Source organism: Typopeltis vanoorti, chromosome 24, assembly GCF_054136105.1.
Source record: "Typopeltis vanoorti isolate ZY-2024b chromosome 24, IOZ_Tvanoo_1.0, whole genome shotgun sequence".
Lineage (NCBI taxonomy): Eukaryota > Metazoa > Arthropoda > Arachnida > Uropygi > Thelyphonidae > Typopeltis > Typopeltis vanoorti.
Window position 1 is genome coordinate 42,876,694 of NC_143572.1, and position 22,887 is coordinate 42,899,580.

At 35.2% G+C, this 22,887-nt stretch overlaps 1 protein-coding gene across 3 annotated transcripts in view; it reads left to right on the forward strand.

Annotated features, from left to right (window-relative positions):
- LOC150093134 (choline/ethanolamine transporter flvcr2a-like) overlaps window positions 1-10,528 on the forward strand; it is a 203,069-nt gene extending 192,541 nt beyond the window's left edge. For all 3 annotated transcript variants that reach the window (XM_090413323.1, XM_090413325.1, XM_090413322.1), the window contains exons 10-11: window positions 3,466-3,577; window positions 9,894-10,528. In XM_090413323.1, the coding sequence (XP_090269449.1) occupies window positions 3,466-3,577; window positions 9,894-9,949 (168 nt within the window). In that variant the 3' untranslated portion in view covers window positions 9,950-10,528. The remainder of the gene's footprint in view (window positions 1-3,465; window positions 3,578-9,893) is intronic.
- Window positions 10,529-22,887: the final 12,359 nt, after the last annotated feature.

Consider the following 22,887-nt stretch of genomic DNA (forward strand, 5'->3'; position numbering starts at 1 on the left):
CTTTTTAGCACTACAGCCCCATGTAGGGCCTTTGGCCTCCCATTTCTGGGTTTCACTACGAGGTGGGGTCATTACCCCCAAACCCTAGATAAACTGGGGAGAAAAACCCTGCAGTCCATGCCCAAGACTGGCTAACATGGGCTATGTCTGAGAAAGATCCTTAAGCACTTCACATCGGTGACAAGAATTGAACACAGGATGCTCCTTTCCCAGGCTTATGGTTGTAGAGGGCATAACTACTCAGCTAACCGTGCAGATATGTAAAGTATTTATAGTAGCTAAAAACATTGGTAGACTTTCTTTATTGTGAGGCCATTCAGCAAAAATGTCAATAAACCGAACCTAAAATGAAGGTTGAGTATGTATGGATTAAAAGAGGATGTCTTCTTGATGTTCTAAATAAAAGTTGGCCAGAGTAGGGGAGAGTGGACTTCCCATGGCAGTTCCTTCCCCACTTGGTTGTAGAATATGTTTTCACAAACTAAGTATCCAGAGTGCATCGCACATTCGAATAGTTTTACTGTATCTTGTGGGAATGTTTCAGAAAGTAGCTGCAATGTTTCCTTGAGAGGTATGTTTGTAAATAAGGATTCTATATTCGATATCGAAGCTCACCATAAAATCAGTGGGTTATATGGAAACTTTTTTTTTAATGGATCTTTGGTAAACCATAGAACCTAGGTTTCCTTGCAAAATAAGTTTTTAGCTTTTCAATGGTATTTGTATCTTAATTTATAACTTTGTCTAGAAGGGAGTTTCATTTCTTAACTTGCATGTGTGTGTGTGGGGGGGGGGGGGGGGTTGATTCAGTTCCTGATAAGTTGAATGATCTCATAGTAAAAGAGAAATTTACATCCTTGTATCAAATTCACTATGGAAATTGAAAAAGACAAATTTTCTTTTCTAGACATTCTTCTCATCCACTTACCATAAGGTGATTTAACTACATCTGTTTATCGAAAGCCCACTTTTTCTTAACCCTACATTCTTCAACAATCTGTACACTATCCTTCTCAAAAGACAGGAATTATAAAGTCTTTAATTCAATGAGCTAAGACTAATTGTTCGACTCCTCATCAATTACAGGAAGAACTCTCAAATATCAAACAATATTTCCACAGGAAATCCAATAAATCTGGATTGGCTCAACATGAAGTAAACTATTATATACTTGGTTTAATCCTTTATCTAAGTGTAACCAAATAAAGTTTCAGGACTTAATTGATTAGAGAAAGTTGTTGGAAGTTGTTTCACAACTTTCTCTAATCTAGAGTAATTTAATAATAAGGTGTGACACCTTTTGGCAACTCATATGAAAATATGACTTCTGCATTACTTCAAACTTAGTATCACCTCTGGGTCTGGCTCCCACTGAAGAGACCTAAATAAAGGTCGTGAAGTCATTAGCTTCTATATATGAATTGCCACAGTCCTGAAAATACTAAAGGTGCAAACTTTGTTTGCTTACACTTGGATAAAGGATTAAACTAAGTATATAATTTTTGGTATCTTTAATTTATAGTATAACCAAGGAAAAAACTTCCAACAGACCACAACAATCTTTGGTCTGAAACACGCCTACTACATCACTGTTCATACAAACTTGAACATTTATTTAAGTAGAGTGCTGAAGCCTTGCTTCACTGCCTGAACTTGAATTAGAATGACTACCTATCAAAAATATGGAAAAGTTATCATCTTCATCAACAAATTCCTGGTATATACTCTCAAGGGGTGTACAGGATATGATAGTACTACATGAAAAATTTACATCATTACTAACTTCCTATCTACAATTTTCCTCCAAATCAGTCAGTTACCTGTCAAGACTCCAATATTATCAGATCTTATATTTCTATCTTCTAAGGCACTTTTTACTGTATCAATCCACCTGTATCTTGGTCTTCCTCTGGATCTTTTTCCTGCCTGGCAAAGAACACTTGTTTTGCTAATATTTCCTCCCCATTCTGTTTAAGTGACCATGCCATCTGAGATTAGCTCTGCTAATGCATTCCTAGATGCTGACAATGCCAAGTTCTTTCCTAATATCCTTATTTTTAAGGGCGTGAACAGATTGCATCTGTTCACGCCCCTAATCTTTCTCAGGACTCTCATATCTGCGGTCTCCAGTCTTTAGTCAAGTGTTTTACTTCTAACCCATCTCTCAGATCCATAAGTTAAAACTGGTTTGAACACTGTCTTGTATACAGCTAATTTAGTGTTTTGGCTAATTTCTCTCTTATTTCATATAAATTTATTCAGTTGACTTCCTACTATACCAGCTTTGTTGATCCTGTTGTCTAATTCCATATTTAATATACCATCTTCACTAAAAATTATGCCTAAGTAGCTGAAATGTTTTACTTGTTCTATAGGTTCTCCATTCTCAATGCAGTTGACATTTTCATTGTCTTTGTCTTTTTAATGCTGACCTTCATACCATATCTATTACAACAGCTATTCAATTTAGTCAGGGAATTTTGCAGACTTGTAAATTTAAATTTAATACCAGGTTTAACATTAAACCACCTTCCTGTACTTCCTTCAATTCTAACTGCTGACTTACAACTCAAATAAAGACAGACTAAGTATTATTTGATATAATGCCCCATTGACACCATATAACTATAGCGTTTTGAATAGCTTCTCTCTTATTATCTTGTCATATGCCTTTTCCAGATCTAGAAAACTTAAATACAGATTTTGTTATATTCTCATGGTTTCTCAACTATCTGTCATAAAGTGAAAATATGGAAAAGTTTGATACTTTTCATTCATACTGTTATAATTCAACTTTTCCTCAGTTAGAATATAATGTTACTACTGGCAATATAACATCACACGGCTCATTCTCTTTCATATAAATCCATTGTTTGCATTCAACCTTGTATCAACTGTTTTTTACCACTGAAGATGGTCTGTAATTTTCAGACTGAAATATTACTAATACTAAAATACTCTGGATTAGAATAAGGTGTGACACCTTTTGGCTACTTATATATGGAAATATGACTTCTGCATTACTTCAACCTTGGTATCACTTCTGGGTCTGGCTCCCACTGATGAGACCTCGATAAAAGTCAAAATCAGTCTGTGTAGCGATCCTTTCCATAATGCATAACATTGTACATACCCATAAGGATATATGCTTTGCATTATGGGATACTAAGGCAAGTTATGTGAAGTCATTAGCCTCTATATACAAGTTGCCTAGTCGTGAGGTTACTTCACATACAAACTTTGTTTGCTTACACTTGGATAAAGGATTAAACCAAGAATTTAATTTCTTGGCATCTTTAATTTATATGGCATTATAATAAATTATTACCTTTACCTTGTGTTTATGTGCAAATAATGCATGAATAATATATTTGTGGTATAAAGGGATGATTTCTAACATGTTGATTATAAGAATTTATACTATTCATTTTTTAGGATAGCACTCATTTTTTTTTTTCCTTATAGATATTTGGTGTGATAATGACTTTAGGTACATCGTGGGTGCTGACACCATATGGGGATATGCCACTTAATTTAACTATGGTTGTAATTTTAGTGATTGGATCTGTTTTGACAGGTGAGTATAGCATATGTGTGTGAAATAATGATGATAATAATAAATAATACTATTTGATTTTTTTAAGTAAATCAGTGGAGTTTCATTCTATGAAATTTACTTTTAAGCAAATTGATGACATAATCTGATAGTAAATTTATCTTGAAATCCCTCCCATCTGTCAGCACAAATTAAGAATTAATTCTGATATCGTAATAAATTAAGTTGGTGTAGTAAACGTCTGATTATTTTAATAAACTTCAAAAAACTGAGTGTGGCTTTGCTTCCCAATGCAGAAGCAATATTGATTTAACACTCAGACATTTAAAAAGTCAAGGTTAATATTTTGCAACTGTATTTATTAAAGAAAAATTTACAAAATTAACATATTTAAAGAAAATCACTAAAAAATCATAACCTGTTATTTTTTATATCTTATATAATTAAACTGCAAGTAAAATTTCCCTGTTATTATTACACAGATAAATCCATGGAGTCCACAGATTCATATCAAGTGAGACCCGAAACATTTTGCCAAGCACTCATACTTCATTTCATTCACCAACAAGGCAACCACAACACTGTAACCTATTCCACTCATTCACCACTCTCTCCAAGCGAAAAATATAGTACTGACACCTTTACTAACCACACTTTTGCTCATTTTCCAGGGATGATCCTTAGTTTTCCCCAGTAGTCCTGTACTTATGAAATTCCTCTATCATTCCTATAAATACCTATAAGTAATTTGTATGTCTGTTATATCTCCCGCCTATCAGTCAATATCTGTAATTCACAAATCCTCAAAAGAAGCATTCCACAGACCCTATTGGTCACTTGTCCTCTGCATCCTCTCTGTTTTTTCCTTATATCCAAGACCAGATCTTTGCACAGTAGTTCATATGGCCTCATCAGGTATTAAAAATTATTAAGAGCTAAGTTTGACATCTCCATTTTTGTAATAGATTTCACGGTTTGATATGGACACAGATGATTAAGAAAATAACTATTTATTAACTTAAAAGCTAATATTTCGCTGGTATTATATCCAGCATCTTCAGAGCACACAACACAAAGTTCGTTACAAATGCAAAGCAACCACAATCCGGTGTAACAGTGGGTCTAGTAAACGTAATTGCAGTGTGCAACACAAGACTCAAGTCCTAATATGGCACCATCTAGGTTTAAAAAAAAAAAAAATTTTCAAAGTTTTGAAATAGTAGTCCAAATGATAGCCTTAGAATGTTTGAAAAAATGAAATAAAATAAAAGTAAATATTAATTTGGTCTTAAGATGACTGCCTCCCAAATCTTTGGTAGATTTATACAGCCATACTTGTTAAGGTTTGGAGTTTGGAGTAGGTTTTAAGACTTCTGTTGATTCCAGGAACAACCTCTCTGACTTGTAGAAGCTTCTGCACATTACTTTTGTTTCTTTCCAATTGATCCTGTGTGCAGGGGTATCCAAAGCATGGTCTGCCAGACCCAACTTGCCATACCGACAGTGTCGGATATATTTTTTGTGTTCACTGAGGCAGATGTCCACAGTTCTTCCTGTCTGTCCATAGTAGGCTTGATGGCAAGAACAGGGCACTTCATAGACTCCTGGATGTGATAAAGGAGTGCATTTGTCCTTAGGTGAACGGATGAGAGTTGCTAATTTTACATAAGGTTTGAATACTGTGCGTAGTTGGTGCTTGTTAAGCACCCTAGATATCTTTTCAGATGTGCCTTTAATGTATGGGATGGTGATAGTTTTGTTGTAGTCTTCTGTGGTAGATAGAGGAGATTTCTGGGTAGCATTTAGTATGTTATCTATTTTATGGGGATTATAACCATTGGTTAAGAAGGTGTGTCATAGGTGAGAAAGTTCAGCAGTGAGAGCAATGTAATTAAACAGATTGCTCTAGCTCTATGGGTTAGTGTTTTTAAGATACCATATTGTTGAGAAGGGTGATGGTGTGATTGTTTGTGTAAGTATCTCCCTGTATATGTGGGTTTTCTATAAACCGAAAATGATAACGAACCTTCTGGAAGATGTGTGATCAGTGTGACCAGGAAGGGTAGGCAGTCATTGGCTTCTAGTTCCATTGTAAAGTGGATTTTAGGGTGCTGGTTATTTAGATGCACTAAAAATGTATTCAATGTGTCTGGGCCATGTGGCCAAATAGCAAACACATCATCAACATAGCGTAGCCAGAGACTAGGTTTGAGAGTGGCTGTGTTGATAGCTAATTTTTCCAGATGTTCTATGTAGAAATTGACTAAGGAGGAGGGGGCAAACCCATAGCTGTCCCATCTAATTGTTTCTATATTTTCCCTTTCCAAGTAAAATAACCTGCCAGTACTATGAATTTAAATAGTTGAAATATATCAAGGAGAAATTGTGACTTTAGTAAATCAAGGGTTTCAGTTGGACTCACTCATTTATGTCAATGGCTATAATCCCCATAAGATAAACCAACTACTAAATGCTCCCCAGAAATCCCCCCCCACTGTCTAACACTGAAGACTACAGCAAAACTTCACCATCCCATACATTAAAGGCCCTTCTGAAAAGATATATAGAGTGTTTAACAAACACCAACTACACGCTGCATTTAAACTGTATATGAAATTGGCAACTCTCATTCATTCATCCAAGGACAGAATCTCTCCTTTATTACATCCAGGAGTCTATGAAGTGCCCTGTTCATGTGATTGTGCCTACTAGGGACAAACAAGAAGAACTGTGAATATCCACCTCAGTGAACATAAAAAAATACATCTGGCACTATTGCTATGGCAAATCAGGTCTAGCAGACCATGCTTTAGATACCCCTGCATACAGGATCGATTGGAAAAAACAAAAGTGCTGCACAGAATCTTTTACAAGTCAGAGAGGTTATTCCTGGAATCAACAGAGGCCTTGAAACAATACTCCAAACCTCAACAAGTATGGCTGTATCAATTTGCCAAAGATTTGGGAGACATTCATCTTAAGACCAAATTAATACCTGCTTTCTCTCTCTCTCTGTTTTTTTTTTTTTTTAACCCCAACATAGATGGTGCCTAATTATGACTTCAGTCTTTATGTTGCACATTATAATTGTTCAAACTAGTCTCATTGTCATACCACATTGTGGTTGGCTCATGTACTGTGACAAACTGTTTTTGTGCTCTGAAGATGCTGGATAGAATACCAGCAAAATATCAGCAATAGGTTAATGAATAGTTATTTTCTTATCAGTCTGTATTCTCATCTGTACCATTAAAATTAATCAAAATGTATGACGAACACATAAGCCTTCCCACATGTTTTTTATTTCTTGTGTCTTCTCTCCATGTGAACTTGTGCGCATCTTTATGTTGAAACATGGTGGTAGTAATAACTAGTCCATGTTCTGAACAGAAATCCAGTAAATACTTATCATTATTATTAACTTTGCCCTTTTCTGCAAATTTTCCCAAATTGTTCCTATATGCCTGTTGGGATTCATTTCTTACTCTGCTGTTCAGATCCTCGACAAGAACCACTTTTTCCATTTTCTTTATGTCAGGTGCCTGTTCTAATGACTCAAAAAAATTCCTGCACTTCTTCATTGGGAAAATCTGTGGGATCATAGGCATAAATGAATTTCATTTTCCATGTCTCCATTTTGAAGTCTGCCCATATAACTACTTGGCACTAGACTTCCACTCAAGAAGTTTATCCTCATGTTTGATGTTGAATGCTATCGCTACTCCTTCCTTTTCTTGATCATTATTGCCTGAAAATAACATTCTGTACTTATTATTTAGTAAGATCTCACCTATTTTTGTGTTGTCTCTGTAATGTCAATTATGTTCACATAGTACTTTTTCAATTCTTCTGCAAGTTCAGTTTCCTTTCCATTAATACTCCTTATATTGATGGTTCTTCTCTTCATTTCTTCTTCTCACATACTGTGACATGTGAGGTTTATTCTTCTTCTAAATGTTGAGTTGCAGCTTGTTCCAGTAGTTCATTTTCCACTTTTTTCCCTGATGAAAATACCAGGCACCTTCTTTAACTGGGCAACAGCCCAGCTAGCACAAAATCTCATCGTTGTACCATCATATGCATTTGTTGTTTAAACCAATAGAGAGTACAGTATCAGCTAAATCCCAAATTGCCAACCCATCCTCATTTGCTCAGTACCATTACCTACTAACAGGTGCATCATGTGAAGGTGAGGATTGGACATTAGGTGAGAAGTCCAGTCGCTTCTCTGCATTCCTGAAAGACGATAATGGAGATCTCCTTCCAGTTATTTGGCTTTGACTTTTAAGCAACCCATGTTATATTATCTCCTCTCTAAAGAATATATATTCTATATCACTATTCTTTAAATACATTAGACTTACCAATATTGTCACATTAAATTAATTTTAAAATCTGGCTTCTTTATCTGAAGCATACAATGATGTTCTGTGCCCAGTTCTTATAAAACAAACCAAGTTACTTGGTTGTTAACAAGTCTGTTTTACCTAATACTTAATGGAGAAGATGAGCTTCCATAATATATTAAATACTCTATAAGTGTGATAAGTAATCCAATTTTTTTTACATAAAAACTTTAAATTATAGGAAGAATGAGAAATTAAGTTCTTGACACTAGGATTTCATTTTTTCTGTTAATGCTATATATTTTAATTGTAAGAAATATTTCATGAAATCAAATAATTTATTACAATTAAAGTACAGCAATCTCTCAATTAATGCACCTAATGCATTCTTTAAAACAGGCGCATTAATCGAAAATGCACTAATCGAATATATAACCTATGAGAAAATATAATTCGTTCCTCAGATTTCTTTTTTGACCCTTACGTTTTTTATAAAAGAATTAGAGTATGTCTCAGGACCTAGTTAAAGGAAAACCATAAAGCTGAAAGACAATAAAACATATTCAGAATTTAATTCATTATTCTGCTTCTAAAAAGAGAATTGAGCTAACGTAGTTTGGCGGGCATTCTGTTTCTTTTTTTCATATAACTGATGGTATGGCCCTATTGCCTCTTCTGCAAATTTTACTGGTTCTCTCTTCACCAGGGTCAGTCTCTAAGCATTGCTGCTTAAAAACTTCAATTGTATGAAAACTATTCTCAAACTGAATCTGTGGGATGACAAGCCCAAAGAGGTTTCACAGTTTCTGTGAAACCTCTTTGGGCTTGTCAGTGATTAAATTTTCTTCATATTCTTCAAGATCTTCCCACTGTGCATCTAAATTTAGCAGGTCGGAATCACTCAACTTCTCAGAATGAGATTTAATTAACTTAGATTCATTTTGAAAAGCCTCTAAAATCATTTGCACAATGTGGAAGAATGTGCTTCCAAATGGCTCGCATATTGCTAGCAGTAATTTCATTCGAGTTTGCGACTTTATAACCAGGCTGAGATTTCTCTGATGTTTAAATCACAATAGTCCCCTTTTTACACAATTTTCTTCAAAATCTCTGGATATCTCCTCATCTGCACTTCGCCTGTGATTAGAACATTATGTAGGCTATTTCCTTTTTTGAAATGCTCAAATCACCCAGCACTAACGTGGAATTCTTCTTCTTTTCCATCATTGATAACCCTTTCTTTCCAGGTTATAAAGAGATGATGCTTTTGATTTAATAAGGCCAGTGTTTAACAGGATCCATTTTTGGTTACAATCTTCGATCCATGTAAAAAGAAGTCTCTCTAATTCAATCATTATAATACTTTGATTTCGAGTGCATGCAGGATGAACTTGAAGTAGCCTTATCTTTCTCTCTGTATTCAGCAGTTGACTCACCCATCTTTGTATTTTCTTGTCCTATCTTTGCTCTGGACTCGCCTTCTTCATTTTTCTTTATTATTTCAAGTTTTTCTTCCAATCAGGTTACTTTTCGAATCATTTTCACACTTCTGTTTTTTTGCTCACTAATTCTTTTACTCACGATTAAAGGTTAGGAAAATAATTTAAAATAAAAAAGTAAGGAAAACAATTGCACGAGATATGATTAGCAAAATGCTATGTAAAGCAGATGACATAAATTTTGGAACATAGTGTACATGTAAATAGTGTAATATGCCATTAAAAAATAACTTTGTAAAATATTTCAAATCGATAACTAAATTATTTCATCCTCCGAGGGATTTTTTAAAATGATTAGCCATAAAAAATGTATAGATCGAAAATTTTTAAAATCTTTAACATTTAAGTATATAGGCACACTAATCGAATTTGGGTATCAAAAAAAATGACTTATTAATCGAAAATGCACTAATCGAGGGATTGTTGTATTATCTCAAAATATAAAAATATATAAAACTAAAATTACCCTTATTGTACTATTGTTTCATTTAGGTTTCATCAAAGGTGATCTACTAAGACAACAAGCCGCATATTCACAGCTATCATGATGCTGTATGTAAGTTAGCTGAGAATATCATTATTAACAGACTGGAAATCCCAAGAGATAGCGATCTCATCTACTGATAGAGAAAAACGATTATTTATTCTAAATAAAGTTTAAAATGCAATTTATTATTTTTCATACTCATAAAAAGTACAACATATAAAATAATATATTGGAATAACTGCAGTAAATGAAACACGCACGCATGTATGTAATTTATTAATAAACAAATCAACGGCAGAGAGCAATTAATGGATGAATATTATGATCTCAGGCTATAATGTCTTAGCTAGGAAAAAAGTTCTGCATGCCTGAGAAGAATTAACTGACTGCCTGCTCATCATTAATGATGTTATAATTAATGTATAATGGTGCAATTACTGACATGACATTCACCATAGTGCTGGTGAAAGTGATATATGTCTACAATAAAAACAAACTGGAAAACATGAAACGACATTCTTCTTAGTGCTAGGATAAGTCAGTTTACCTGTACTTATTCTACATTCAGTTAAAAAAAGAAGATAAATTAAAGTTAACTGTCTTGGAGATACAGAAATATGACTCTGATTATTCCTATTTGATTGAGAAAACAGCAATAATGAAACAAGGATTTTTTTATTAAAGAATATTCTGAAAACGTGTTTTTTGTGTGTTTTAGATACCTTGCATTATTTATGATCTGTACATCAGAATTTTGTATTTTTTGCCCCATTTTTTTTAATGCTTTGATTGAATTAAGCTAATGGATGTATAACATATAAGTAGCTACATTCCAAGTATCGAAATGAATGAATGTTGCAGCAAGTTTTCACACAGAGTACAATTATTGTAAGTCCAGTAAGCCTGGGTGCCTCGCTGGATAATGAAGTTCATCTTCCACCTAAAGACAGTCAAACACCCATGCCCACAGTGGGATTCAATCCTGCAGCCTGTTGGTTGGAAAGTAGATATGCTAATCACTTAGCCAACTACTCCCACAGTAATATGTGGAATCATAGCTGCTTCAAAATTGGTAATAGTAATTATGATTTGGAAAAAGTCACATTATGTGATATGAATTCACTGAGTCATAATACTGTATATGTTTTTAATTCAGTTATCACAATTTATGCAATAACAGTTTTCTCCCAGTGATAGTTTCATATGGAAATAGCAGGCTTTTTCTCCCAGAAACTTGAGGTTTTTTATCCCACAAAACAGTACAGAAGACCACATGTAATTAAATGACAAAATACACTGGCTTCATAGCCTTGAGTGCTTTGGCCATAATTCAAAAAACCCATTTCTTGCCCTTTAGATCTTGTCTGGTTATCTACAATCAGCAACACACCAGTACTCTTTGTATCATTACCACTCCTACATGTTTTAGTATCTTTTAAACCCAAGTGCAAAAGACATGACATACACACAGGTTGCTTAGATGACTAATGTTGAAAATTTATTTTTCACTTGGTTAGACTAAAATAAATTTAGTTTAATCCTTTATCCAAGTGTAAGCAAACAAAGTTTGCACCTGAAAATATCTTCAGGACTGAGGTAAGGTGGTGCAACACCAGGCAACTCCGAGCAAAGGTGGACCTAGCTCTTATCACTCCTTGTCTCATTATCTCCCATAATGCAAAGCACATCTCCTTGCGGACATGTATACTGCTATGCATTAAGAGAAGGGCCACTACCCAGACCGGTTTCAACCTTTATTGAAGTCTCGTCAGTGGTAGGCAGACCAAAACGTGGAGATACTAATGCAGAAGCAATAGGAGAGGTCATATTTACCTTCAGGACTGAGGTAAGGTTGTTGCACTACCTTACCTCAGTCCTGAAGATATTTTCAGGCGCAAACTTTTAATGGATGAATTGTTTGCTTACACTTGGATAAAGGATTAAACTAAATTTATTATAGTCTCTTTCTCAAGTGAAAAATAAACTTTCAACATCTTTCTCTAAATCCAGAGTAATTCAATAATAAGGTGGTACACCTGTTGGCAACTCCTGTAGGTAAATATGACCTCTCCTATTGCTTCTGCATTAGTATCTCCACGTTTTGGTCTGCCTACCACTGATGAGACTTCAATAAAGGTTGAAACCGGTCTGGGTAGTGGCCCTTCTCTTAATGCTTAGCAGTATACATGTCTGCAAGGAGATGTGCTTTGCATTATGGGAGATACTGAGACAAGGAGTGATAAGAGCTTGGTCTACCTTTGCTCAGAATTGCCTGGTGTTGTACTATCTTACCTCAGTCCTGAAGAGATTTTCAGGTGCAAATTTTGTTTGCTTACACTTGGATAAAGGATTAAACTAAATTTATTATAGCTTAGATGACTAGTACACAGATTAGCATATCACATCACATCTCTACTGTTATGCATAGATAATGTTGTATATCTGATGTTACGTTATAAAAATACATTAATAATAGGTGTGTATATATATAGATGAAATCAAAAGTATAAATATGTAAATAGAGCACTAATGACAAGTACAAAGACGATACGTTTTTCTAAAATTTTTATACCAAAAATTGGGGGTAGTCTTATACACTGGGGGGTAACCGGTTGAGAGACCCGTGGTGAAACTGCCAGTACCTTGTCTCTGCAAACAGGCTTCTGCCAATTATTAGCCTTTGTTAACCCTGATGATTGTCATTAATGGCTGATTCTGAATAAACCAATCGGAACTCTGAAAGCATTCATACATCTGCAACTTGTTGGTGGAGTAAGTTAATGCGTTAATAATATTTTGAGCACTAGCCCATAAAAATGTCTGAAAATAAAAAACGATTGTCATATTCTTCAAAATTCAAGTTAAAAGTCATCAATTACTCAAAAGAACATGGAAATAAAGCTTCAGAGAGACAGTTTGGACCTCCTCCCACTGAGCGTATGATTAGATGTGGAGAAAATAGGAAGAACTACTACTGAAGATGCCAAAAAAGAAGAGGGCCTTAAGAGGAAAACCAGCAAAATGGCCAAACTTGGAGCAGAGGCTTAAGACTTGGATTATGGAGCAGTGCCAAAGTGAGATATGTGTCTCAACTAAGCTTATTCAATATGAGGCAAAAAGGTTTGCAAGAGAAATGAACATTGATTTCACAGGAAAGGCAAAATGGTGCTTCACCTTCATGAGGAGAGAAGGGTTGGCCATGAGAACACAGACCAAGTTAGTCCAAAAAATGCGTCTTAGTATGTATCTTAAAAATATTACCTAATTACTAAATATACTTTGAATATTTCAAAAAATATCAAAATGGGTTCGAAAAGTAAGGCTCATCTTATACATGGAAAAATATGGTATATAAATTAAACAGCTGCCCTAGAACAGAATAAAACATAGTCTACCGGAGCATGATATTTTTTAAGAATCTCATGAAGCCTGCATGGAAATAGAAAATATATTGATGAAAATAAAAATACATTGTTGAAAATAGAAAAATTTCAATTTTCATCAATCCAAGTTTGTATTCTGTCTATAACCACTCTTTTTGATATCTCCACCATGACACCTACCACAAGCACCTGACATCTGAAGATGGCCTATAGTTTTGACTCCAATGATTTAGATTTTCCCTTAAGCAGACATCTCCCTTTCCAGTCTTTATGAACTGATCCTGTTGCCATACTTGTTGAATAACCAAGTCAAGGGCACTATCATTTCCTTTGAATATTCTCTTGAAATACATGGTGATATCCCAACCTGTTTCACAGTCTTATTAACATCAAGCTTACTTAAAATTCCATATGTATCTTGTTCCTGAACTGCCAGTCTCTTCTTCCTTCCTGATATTATGCAATGCTACTCCCATCCTCCAACATGAAATATACTGAAAAAAATATTCAGTGAAAATAATTTCTACTATATTTTCAGCAGATGTTACTTGTGTACTATCTCCAGCAGCTAGTCAGTCTTCCATATTTATCGATTTTTCTACTAAATCTACTCACATAAGCGAGTAGGCTTGTGCACAGAAATCTGATGTGGCCTTATGCATGGAATTATCATTCATTATATTGTCAGTTTGTGATAGCAATTCCCCACTTCCCCAAAAGCATCAGGCCTATATCCATTCAAATTCAAAAATGTCAGTGGGAGGAAACAAACTTAATAAGGTCAAGGGTCTCTTTTAATGGTACGTTAGTAAACAGAGATGTAAAATTTTTTAGGGATGCAAGTATATTTGGCTTCTGAATGAAGTTAGTATAGAAAAGAAAGAAAAAGGAAATTTGAATAGTTTCTGGAAAAAATAATGCTAGGAAGTCAGAGATGAAATAAAAATGAAGTGGAATACTTTGTTGAAAAAATATTCTAAAACTTACTATAAAATTTTAATGACATTAATATTTGTAATTGTAACCCCATTCCTTTGGCTTGCTATGGTGCCTGCATACACTTGGTTTTATTGCTATTTTTCATTCTTCTGTAGCATCAAGAGGCACATAATTCTGTGTTATTCAGAACTATGTGCCTCAAATTCAGAAATCATGAAGCACTTTGTTTCTTGATTTGTGAATTCTCTCTCTTTTTGAATGTTAATAAAAATGCACTTATTTGATAAAATGTAAAAGACTTGATATTAAACATACAGAAGATATGCTTTCCATTATACCACTACACCTTTTCATGGAAAAAGAAAAAAAAACTAGATTCTTTAAAAATACTGAATTTAAACAGTTCATTAAAATAAAAAATTCTTGTGTTGATATTGTATTGTATTCATTGAAAGTAGAAATGTGTGGTGGTTATATAAAGTTCATTACCTTTGAAATTGAAAACAGGGATTGTACATGGCATTAGTTACAAATGAATCCTGTTCTTGTTTCAGCATAAATAAAAAGAGATGTCAAAATTTGTTTCTGCAAGTAATCATGAATTTTAAAATCTTCAGAAACTGCATTGATCCTGTTGAAAGTTTATTTTTCACTTGGTTAGAGTATAATAAAATTAGTTTAATCCTTTATCCAAGTGTGAGCAAACAAAGTTTGCACCTGAAAGTATCTTCAGGACTGGGGTAAGGTGGTACAACACCCCCCAGTCCTGAAGATACTTTCAGGTGCAAACTTTGTTTGCTCGCACTTGGATAAAGGATTAAACTAATTTTATTATGCATTGATCCTGCTAACAAATTTTTCCTGACTCCCAGAACATAGAATGAATGTTTGAGGTTTTAATAACTTACTTTCAAAAGAAACTTAAAACACAGTGCATCAAGATAATTAAAGATATGAACTTGCATGCTTCTAAGTGGATAGCATCCTGCCTTCCAAATTGTAGGGTTAAAGTGGCTTGATAAAAAAGTATACCGTCTTTGTGGGATGCAACTATATTTATTATCTATTAGATTATTCATTAGTACTGATGTTCGGCAGTATTCCAACCTGTTATGGGTGGAATTAGCATTAAAATACTTTAAATTTAAAAAGCGTTTTTTTAAAAAAATTGAACCTAGTTGTTCAAGGAAAAGATATGCTGCATTTTCATCATACATGAACATAAAAGTTCACAGCTGCAGAGTACAAGACATTTCTAAGTTCATAATGCAATACAAACAAGCTTATTTTCTGTAAGCAAAAATATTTCATCTGAACAGAATGTATTAATAATCAGCTAATTTTATTAAAATTTTTGTTTGCTGTCATTATAAATAAATATATATCAATTACTTCTATTATTTTCACTATATAATTTAAGGAAATTACAACGTACTAGGATATACATTAAAATTAAATTTTAACATATTTCTATATTTCGGCAACGTCACTTTGCCCTTTTCAAGAACTTAAGTACAAGACACATGCACGCAGGCACAACAAACAGTAAGTGAGGAAGAAGTAGGAAGCTCATTATTTATCCTAAAGTCCTGATGGTGCCCTCTAGCGGGCAATGTTGGTATTCTTGGGCGATTGGGCTGAAGGTCTTCTGATGTAGGTTTCCCAAATTTGAGGAAGTCTCACGCAGCCAAATTTGTTGAGGTTTGGATCGTTTCTTAGGGCTGAAGCTGATTCCATGAAAAGCCTTTCATATCTGTATTTGCTACGGTGTATTATCCTGGCTTTCTTCCACCGTATTCTATGGCAGGTATCCAGAGCATGGTCAGCAAGACCCGAGTGACTGTATTGGTGAAACCGGATGTAGTCCTTGTTTTCTGAAATTCTGATATTTGCTGTCCTGCCTGTTTGGCCAAAGTAGGACAGCTTACAGCTGCAAGGGACCTGGTATACACCAGGTAGGTCTAGGGGGGGGGAGGTTGGTCTTTAGTAGAGCGGATAAGGGATGCCAATTTTTTATATGGTCTGTAACAAGAAGTTATGTTTTTTTAGGATTTTTGTGATTTTTCCGAGGTGCCTCAGATGTAGGGTATGATGATGGATTTAGAGTAATCCTTGTTGTGAGGGGGTAGGGGGGTTGTGGTTTACTGGTTTCGATATTTTTTTTGGGGGGGGGGGAGCCATTGGCTGAGAAAGTGTTGAGAATGTGGTTTAGTTCTGTGGTTAGGGCATTGTCATTCGAGCAGATATGTTTAGCCCTGTTGTGTAGTGTCTTAATGACTCCATATTGTTGTGAGGAGGGATGGTGGGATTGTTGGTGAATGTATCTGCCTGTATGGGTGGGTTTTCTATATATTGAGAAAGCCAAGGTTCCATCAGGCTGGCGCGTGACTAGTGTGTCTAAGAAAGGAATGCAGTTGTTTTTTCCTTCTTCCAGGGTGAATTTGATTCTGGGGTGTTGGTTGTTTAGGTGGGTTAAGAAGGAGAGGAGTGCATCGGAGCCATGTGGCCAAATAGCGAATACATCATCTATATAGCGAAGCCAAACGGTTGGTTTTTGTGGGGCAGAGTGTAAGGCTTTCTCTTCAAAAGCCTCCATATAAAAGTTGGCCAAGGGTGGGGAGAGTGGAGAACCCATGGTTGTCCCCTCTATTTGTTTGTAGAATTTTCCTTGCCAAACAAAATAGCCTGAGTTCATTGATTCCCCCACATACAAACTAGCTAAACATTTGGCCAAAGCTCTCTCACACTATACTGGCAACACACCTTCATACATAAAAAACTCAGCCACTTCAAAGCCAGCATAGAAAACCTTACACTCAAAGAATCTTTAGAGCTAATCCAAGCTAAATTTCCTCCCGATATCTCAGCCATATTTCAGTTCACAATGAACTCAGGCTATTTTGTTTGGCAAGGAAAATTCTACAAACAAATGGAGGGGACAGCCATGTGTTCTCCACTCTCCCCACCCTTGGCCAACTTTTATATGGAGACTTTTGAAGAGAAAGCCTTATACTCTGCCCCACAAAAACCAACCGTTTGGCTTCGCTATATAGATGATGTATTCGCTATTTGGCCACACGGCTCCGATGCACTCCTCTCCTTCTTAACCCACCTAAACAACCAACACTCCAGAATCAAATTCACCCTGGAAGAAGAAAAAACAACTGCATTCCTTTCTTAGACACATTAGTCACGTGCCAGCCTGATGGAACCTTGGCTTTCTGAATATATAGAAAACCCACCCATACAGGCAGATACATTCACCAACAATCCCACAACCCCTCCTCACAACAATATGGAGTCATTAAGACACTACACAACAGGGCTAAACTTATCTGCTCGAATGACAATGCCCTAACCACAGAACTAAACCACATTCTCAACACTTTCTCAGCCAATGGCTATCCCCCCCCAAAAATATTGAAACCAGTAAACCACAACCCCCCTCACAACAAGGATTACTCTAAATCCATCACCATACCCCACATTCGAGGCACCTCGGAAAAAATCACAAAAATCCTAAAAAAACATAACTTCTTGTTACAGACCATATAAAAAATTGGCATCCCTTATCCGCTCTACTAAAGACCAACCTCCCCCCCCCTAGACCTACCTGGTGTATACCAGGTCCCTTGCAGTTGTAAGCTGTCCTACTTTGGCCAAATAGGCAGGACAGCAAATATCAGAATTTCAGAACACAAGGACTACATCCGGTTTCACCAATACAGTCACTCGGGTCTTGCTGACCATGCTCTGGATACCTGCCATAGACTACGGTGGAAGAAAGCCAGGATAATACACCGTAGCAAATACAGATATGAAAGGCTCTTCATGGAATCAGCTTCAGCCCTAAGAAATGATCCAAACCTCAACAAATTTGGCTACGTGAGACTTCCTGAAATTTGGGAAACCTGTATCAGAAGACCTTCAGCCCAATCGCCCAAGAATACCAACACTGCCCGCTAGAGGGCACCATCAGGACTTTAGGATAAATAACGAGCTTCCTACTTCTTCCTCACTTAGTTTGTTGTGCCTGCGTGCACGTGTCTTGTACTTAAGTTCTTGAAAATGGCAACGTGACGTTGCCGAAATATAGAAATATATTAAAATTTAATTTTAATGTATATCCTAGTACGTTGTAATTTCCTTAAATTATATAGTGAAAATGCATAACCAACGTCTAAGCCTTTCCACGAGAATTAGTTGCAATTTATTATTACATCATGAAGTGATGAAACTCATGCAGCTGTAAATTTTCTAAGTTTTAACTAGCATGTACACAGAGGCAGCTCGTGCATAAGAACTGCAGAATCCCTAATTTTTCTCAATATTTATTAATTTATTTATATTTGCTTGTAATATTTAATTTTATCATCAACAATCCTATACAATTCTCTTATTTTGTATAAAAAATAATAAAAATCCATCTTGTAGCACTTAGGAGGGCGAAGGACACTAGCAGCACTGTGTTTACCACAGCGTCATATTGCTATGTGCACAAGCATATGCATGTCATAGTGAGATGTGAACTATTAGTGTAATGTGGCACTGTCCGTCATGCAGTTTTCACCAGTAGTCTAGTTTTAGTAGTTCTTATCGTGTTTACTCCGTCTCTTTAAATATTTGGACGTTACAATTAAAGAACTTAATTGTAATGTCCAAAAATTGTAAATCCATTCTATAATAAATTTAGTTTAATCCTTTATCCAAGTGTGAGCAAACAAAGTGTGCGCCTGAAAGTATCTTCAGGACTGGGGTAAGGTGGTACAACACCAGGGCACTCCTTGCAAAGGTGGAGCAAGCTACTAAAACTCCTATCTCAGCATCTCCCATAATGCAAAACACATCTCCTTGCAGATATGTCTAATGTTATGCATTAAGGGAAGGGCAACAACCCAGACTAGTTTCGACCTTTATTGAGGTCTCTTCAGTGGGAGCCAGGCCCAAGTGGAGATACCAGGCAGAAGCATTAGCAGGTCATCTCTACCTATAGGAGTTGCCAAATGGTGTGCCACCCTTTTTTTAATAAATTACTCTGGATTTAGAGAAAGATGTTGAAAGTTTATTTTTCACTTGGTTAGAGTATAATAAATTTAGTTTAATCCTTTTTGCTCCACCTTTGCAAAGAGTGCCCTGGTGTTGTACCACCTTACCCCAGTCCTGATGATACTTTCAGGCGCAAACTTTGTTTGCTCACACTTGGATAAAGGATTAAACTAAATTTATTATACTCTAACCAAGTGAAAAATAAACTTTCAACATTTTTCATCATCAAAATGTAAATCCATTCCTTTAATTACAATTAAAGGAATGGATTTTATTTTTAAGTAATTTTGAATTATACTAAACTGTATAATTTTATCAATAATAAACAATATTTTTTCATGTTTAATTTTTTTTTTAAATTTTTACCATAATTTTGATATTTTATCCAAACACACAGCACCCCCATGATTTCAAGCCACTGCATGTATCCTATCCTGACTTCAAACTTCAGATGTGCAATAAAGGCTTAGAGGTTGGTAGTCATTTAGCTTAATAAATTAATGGTATTAACCTAAACCACTACAGGAACTAAAAAAGTAAGATCATTTATTAAGCTGCTGATATTTTACTGGATTGTCATATTACACAAGGCATCAATAATTAATCAAATAATTTTGGATACAATTCAAAATTGTAAGGGGCAGGAATGTATCATGGAACTGACATCCTGATATCCTCTAAGACCAGATCAATTGAAGTATACAGCTGTTAGGTTGATGGCGATCTTAAAATGATATCACTCAAATTTTTATTAAATTTATGCTATCGTATTTTTTTGAGATACTCTCCAGACCTTAACAACCCTTCATATGCAGTTTTTGATTGAAGATGTATTAGCTAATCTTGTTTTCAGTGGCTTTTCATTTGACAAAACAGGCAGATGGGAGAACATAAAAGACATAATACTGGTTCAAACCTAGCTTCAGCTATAATTCCAATCAAACCAAATTATCCTTCACATATACTTCTCAATCACATATATCCTATCCAGTCTTTAAACTTCAGATGTGTAAGAAAGGCTTAGATGCTGACAATTATTCATCTTGATATTCACTGGCCGAAATTTTTAAGCATTAGTTGAGACTTGGTTGATGAGGATGACGTAATTACAGATAGAATGTGGTAGATTTATTTTCAAGGAGAATAGAATAGAATGGGGAGGGATATTGCTGATAATAGCAGAATGAAGACAGTGCATTTTAGGATATCTGGTGTGTGATAGAGACCTTCAAGACAAAACATACAGTTGGTTTGTAGGTCACAAAGGAAGATGTGGATGACATACAATGTAAAATTAGTACAATGAGTGCAGGCTGGATAATTATGGAGGAACTTCAAGTGTATTTATTTAGTGTACAATGATACAACAGCCATGAGGTCCACACCGGACAGGTAAGGCACCATATCATGAAACCAATATAAAGCTATTGGTTGTTTGCAATTTTGTGTGTGAATATTCTTACGATGAATCCCTTTGGTTGGAAAGACATGGGTTGAAATCTTGTCCGAGATGAAAAACCTTTATTAGGGAGTTTTGAACAATGTGAGTTTTTTGAGCAGGGTTTTTTCCTTCCATAACAAGGCAAATTCTCAAGAGAACACTTGCAATTTACATACAAAATATATATATATATAGCCATAGACACCTTATTCTAAAATATTAGTTAAAAAAGCTAATCTGAGCAAGTCATGGATCTTAAAAGCCTGTAAGTACTGTGGGTTATACTAAGAGATAACTTGAAACAACATTTGATGGAGGGGACTCAAGGTTTGAGAATCCTGGATCTTGTACTGGATACAGCCATGGGATTTAGATGGAATATCAGCTCCTGTACTATGAGAATGGGCAAAGAAACTGGCATTGCCATTGACTTTGTTTAACTTCAGTCACAGATCTGGTAGGTTCCCAAGAGCAAAAAAAAGTTCTCTTGCATAAAGAAGGCTCCAAGAAGTGGTAATAAATTAGACCAAAATTGGTATCATGGTAATAGAATAAAAGTGCTCTACTACTATGGCAAAATTCGGGAATGGGTGGGTAAGAATGTGATATGGTATATGGACAGCATATGGCTTTGTGAGGGATAGGCAATGCCTTACTCTTTTTTTTTATAATAGTGACAATTAAGTATGATGAAGGAATGGTCACACAATGATACTGCTGGATTTTGAAAAGGTATTTGAGAGGATACCATGTTGAGCTTAGTTACAAAAATTGGAGCAAATGCGGATGGATAATGAAGCAGGTGCTATGTATCCATAGCACCTGCTCCATATACTTGGACCACTTCTGTTTAATTTGTATATTAATTATATAGGTAATGATTTGAAGGAAAATAATTAGGTTTTTGAAGGGAGGTAATCAGTTGTTTGCTGATGGATGGTACAATATTAGTGCAATAGTTAATCAAGGTAATGTAGAGATTTAAATATGTTTACAGTATGGCTATATAATAATGGTGCTAGTTTAATGTGTAAAAATGTCAAGTTCTGCATTTTGGGATGAAAAGATGACTCGCAGAAAAGAAAGGGATATCACAGAAATATATAAATTACTAATAAGATGAATGCAGAGAAAAATTTTCAGTATTTCACTCGAGAGGACAGAACATGGAATAATTCCTAGAAATTTAATTAGTGTGGTTAGTAAGGATGTTAAGGACTAAATTTGTCACTTGGAGAGTGGTGAATGGTTGAAATGTGTTGAGTGGTTTATCAGTGAATTCAGGGAGGAGATTTGATGGATAGTGCATGGACCTCCCACAGTGATGCCTGTGGGTGTCTTGTTATCCTTCGGTTTTTACTATGAATAATTTCTTTTGTATTAATCTGACAAACTTTCTCTTATTCAAGATTTTAATTCAGAAAGTTTGAGATGTCTGAGCTTACTCAGACACCTCAAATTACCTCTCGCACAATATGAAAACCAACCAGAGAATCCATTTCACCAATATAATACACTTGCTTCTTGGCTTAAGTACTGCCATCAATTCCCATTGTATTTCATTTCACATCATTTTATCGGTGACGTAATGATAAAAAAAAAGAAGTGACAAGACATTACTGAATTTTGTTAAAAACAATGAGGAAATGTGCACAGTAATAAAGTCTCTTCCTTTTGATATTCCAGTGGTATGGCATGAATCAAGACCATGGAGCAAAGCAACTAATATGATGGTTTCATATTAAGCATTATACCAATTTGAAATAAGTTGTTGATAAAAGTAATTCTTATCAACATGAAAGCAAGAATGAACTGCAATAGTTAACACCAAACAAAGGTTATATATATATATATATATATATATATATATATATATATCACAAGCGTAATCTTTTTTTTTTTTTTTTAATGTGAATCCCATTCATGAAAACTATTATCTAGTAGCACAGTAGTATTAGTATAATATCATGAGAGTGAACTATTATCTACTCTGGAAATCCTGCCACTTTCGTCCTCCAGCAAAGCAGGGTAGTGGTCTCATACTGGACTATAAAAGTCATCTCTCACCTAAAGACATTCACAGAACATTGATGTCCCCATGGAATTTGAACCCACAGTTTATTGCTTGAAGAGTGAATATGCTAACTACTTGGCCAACTAGGTTGGCATATTAAGACTATCAAAGGATTC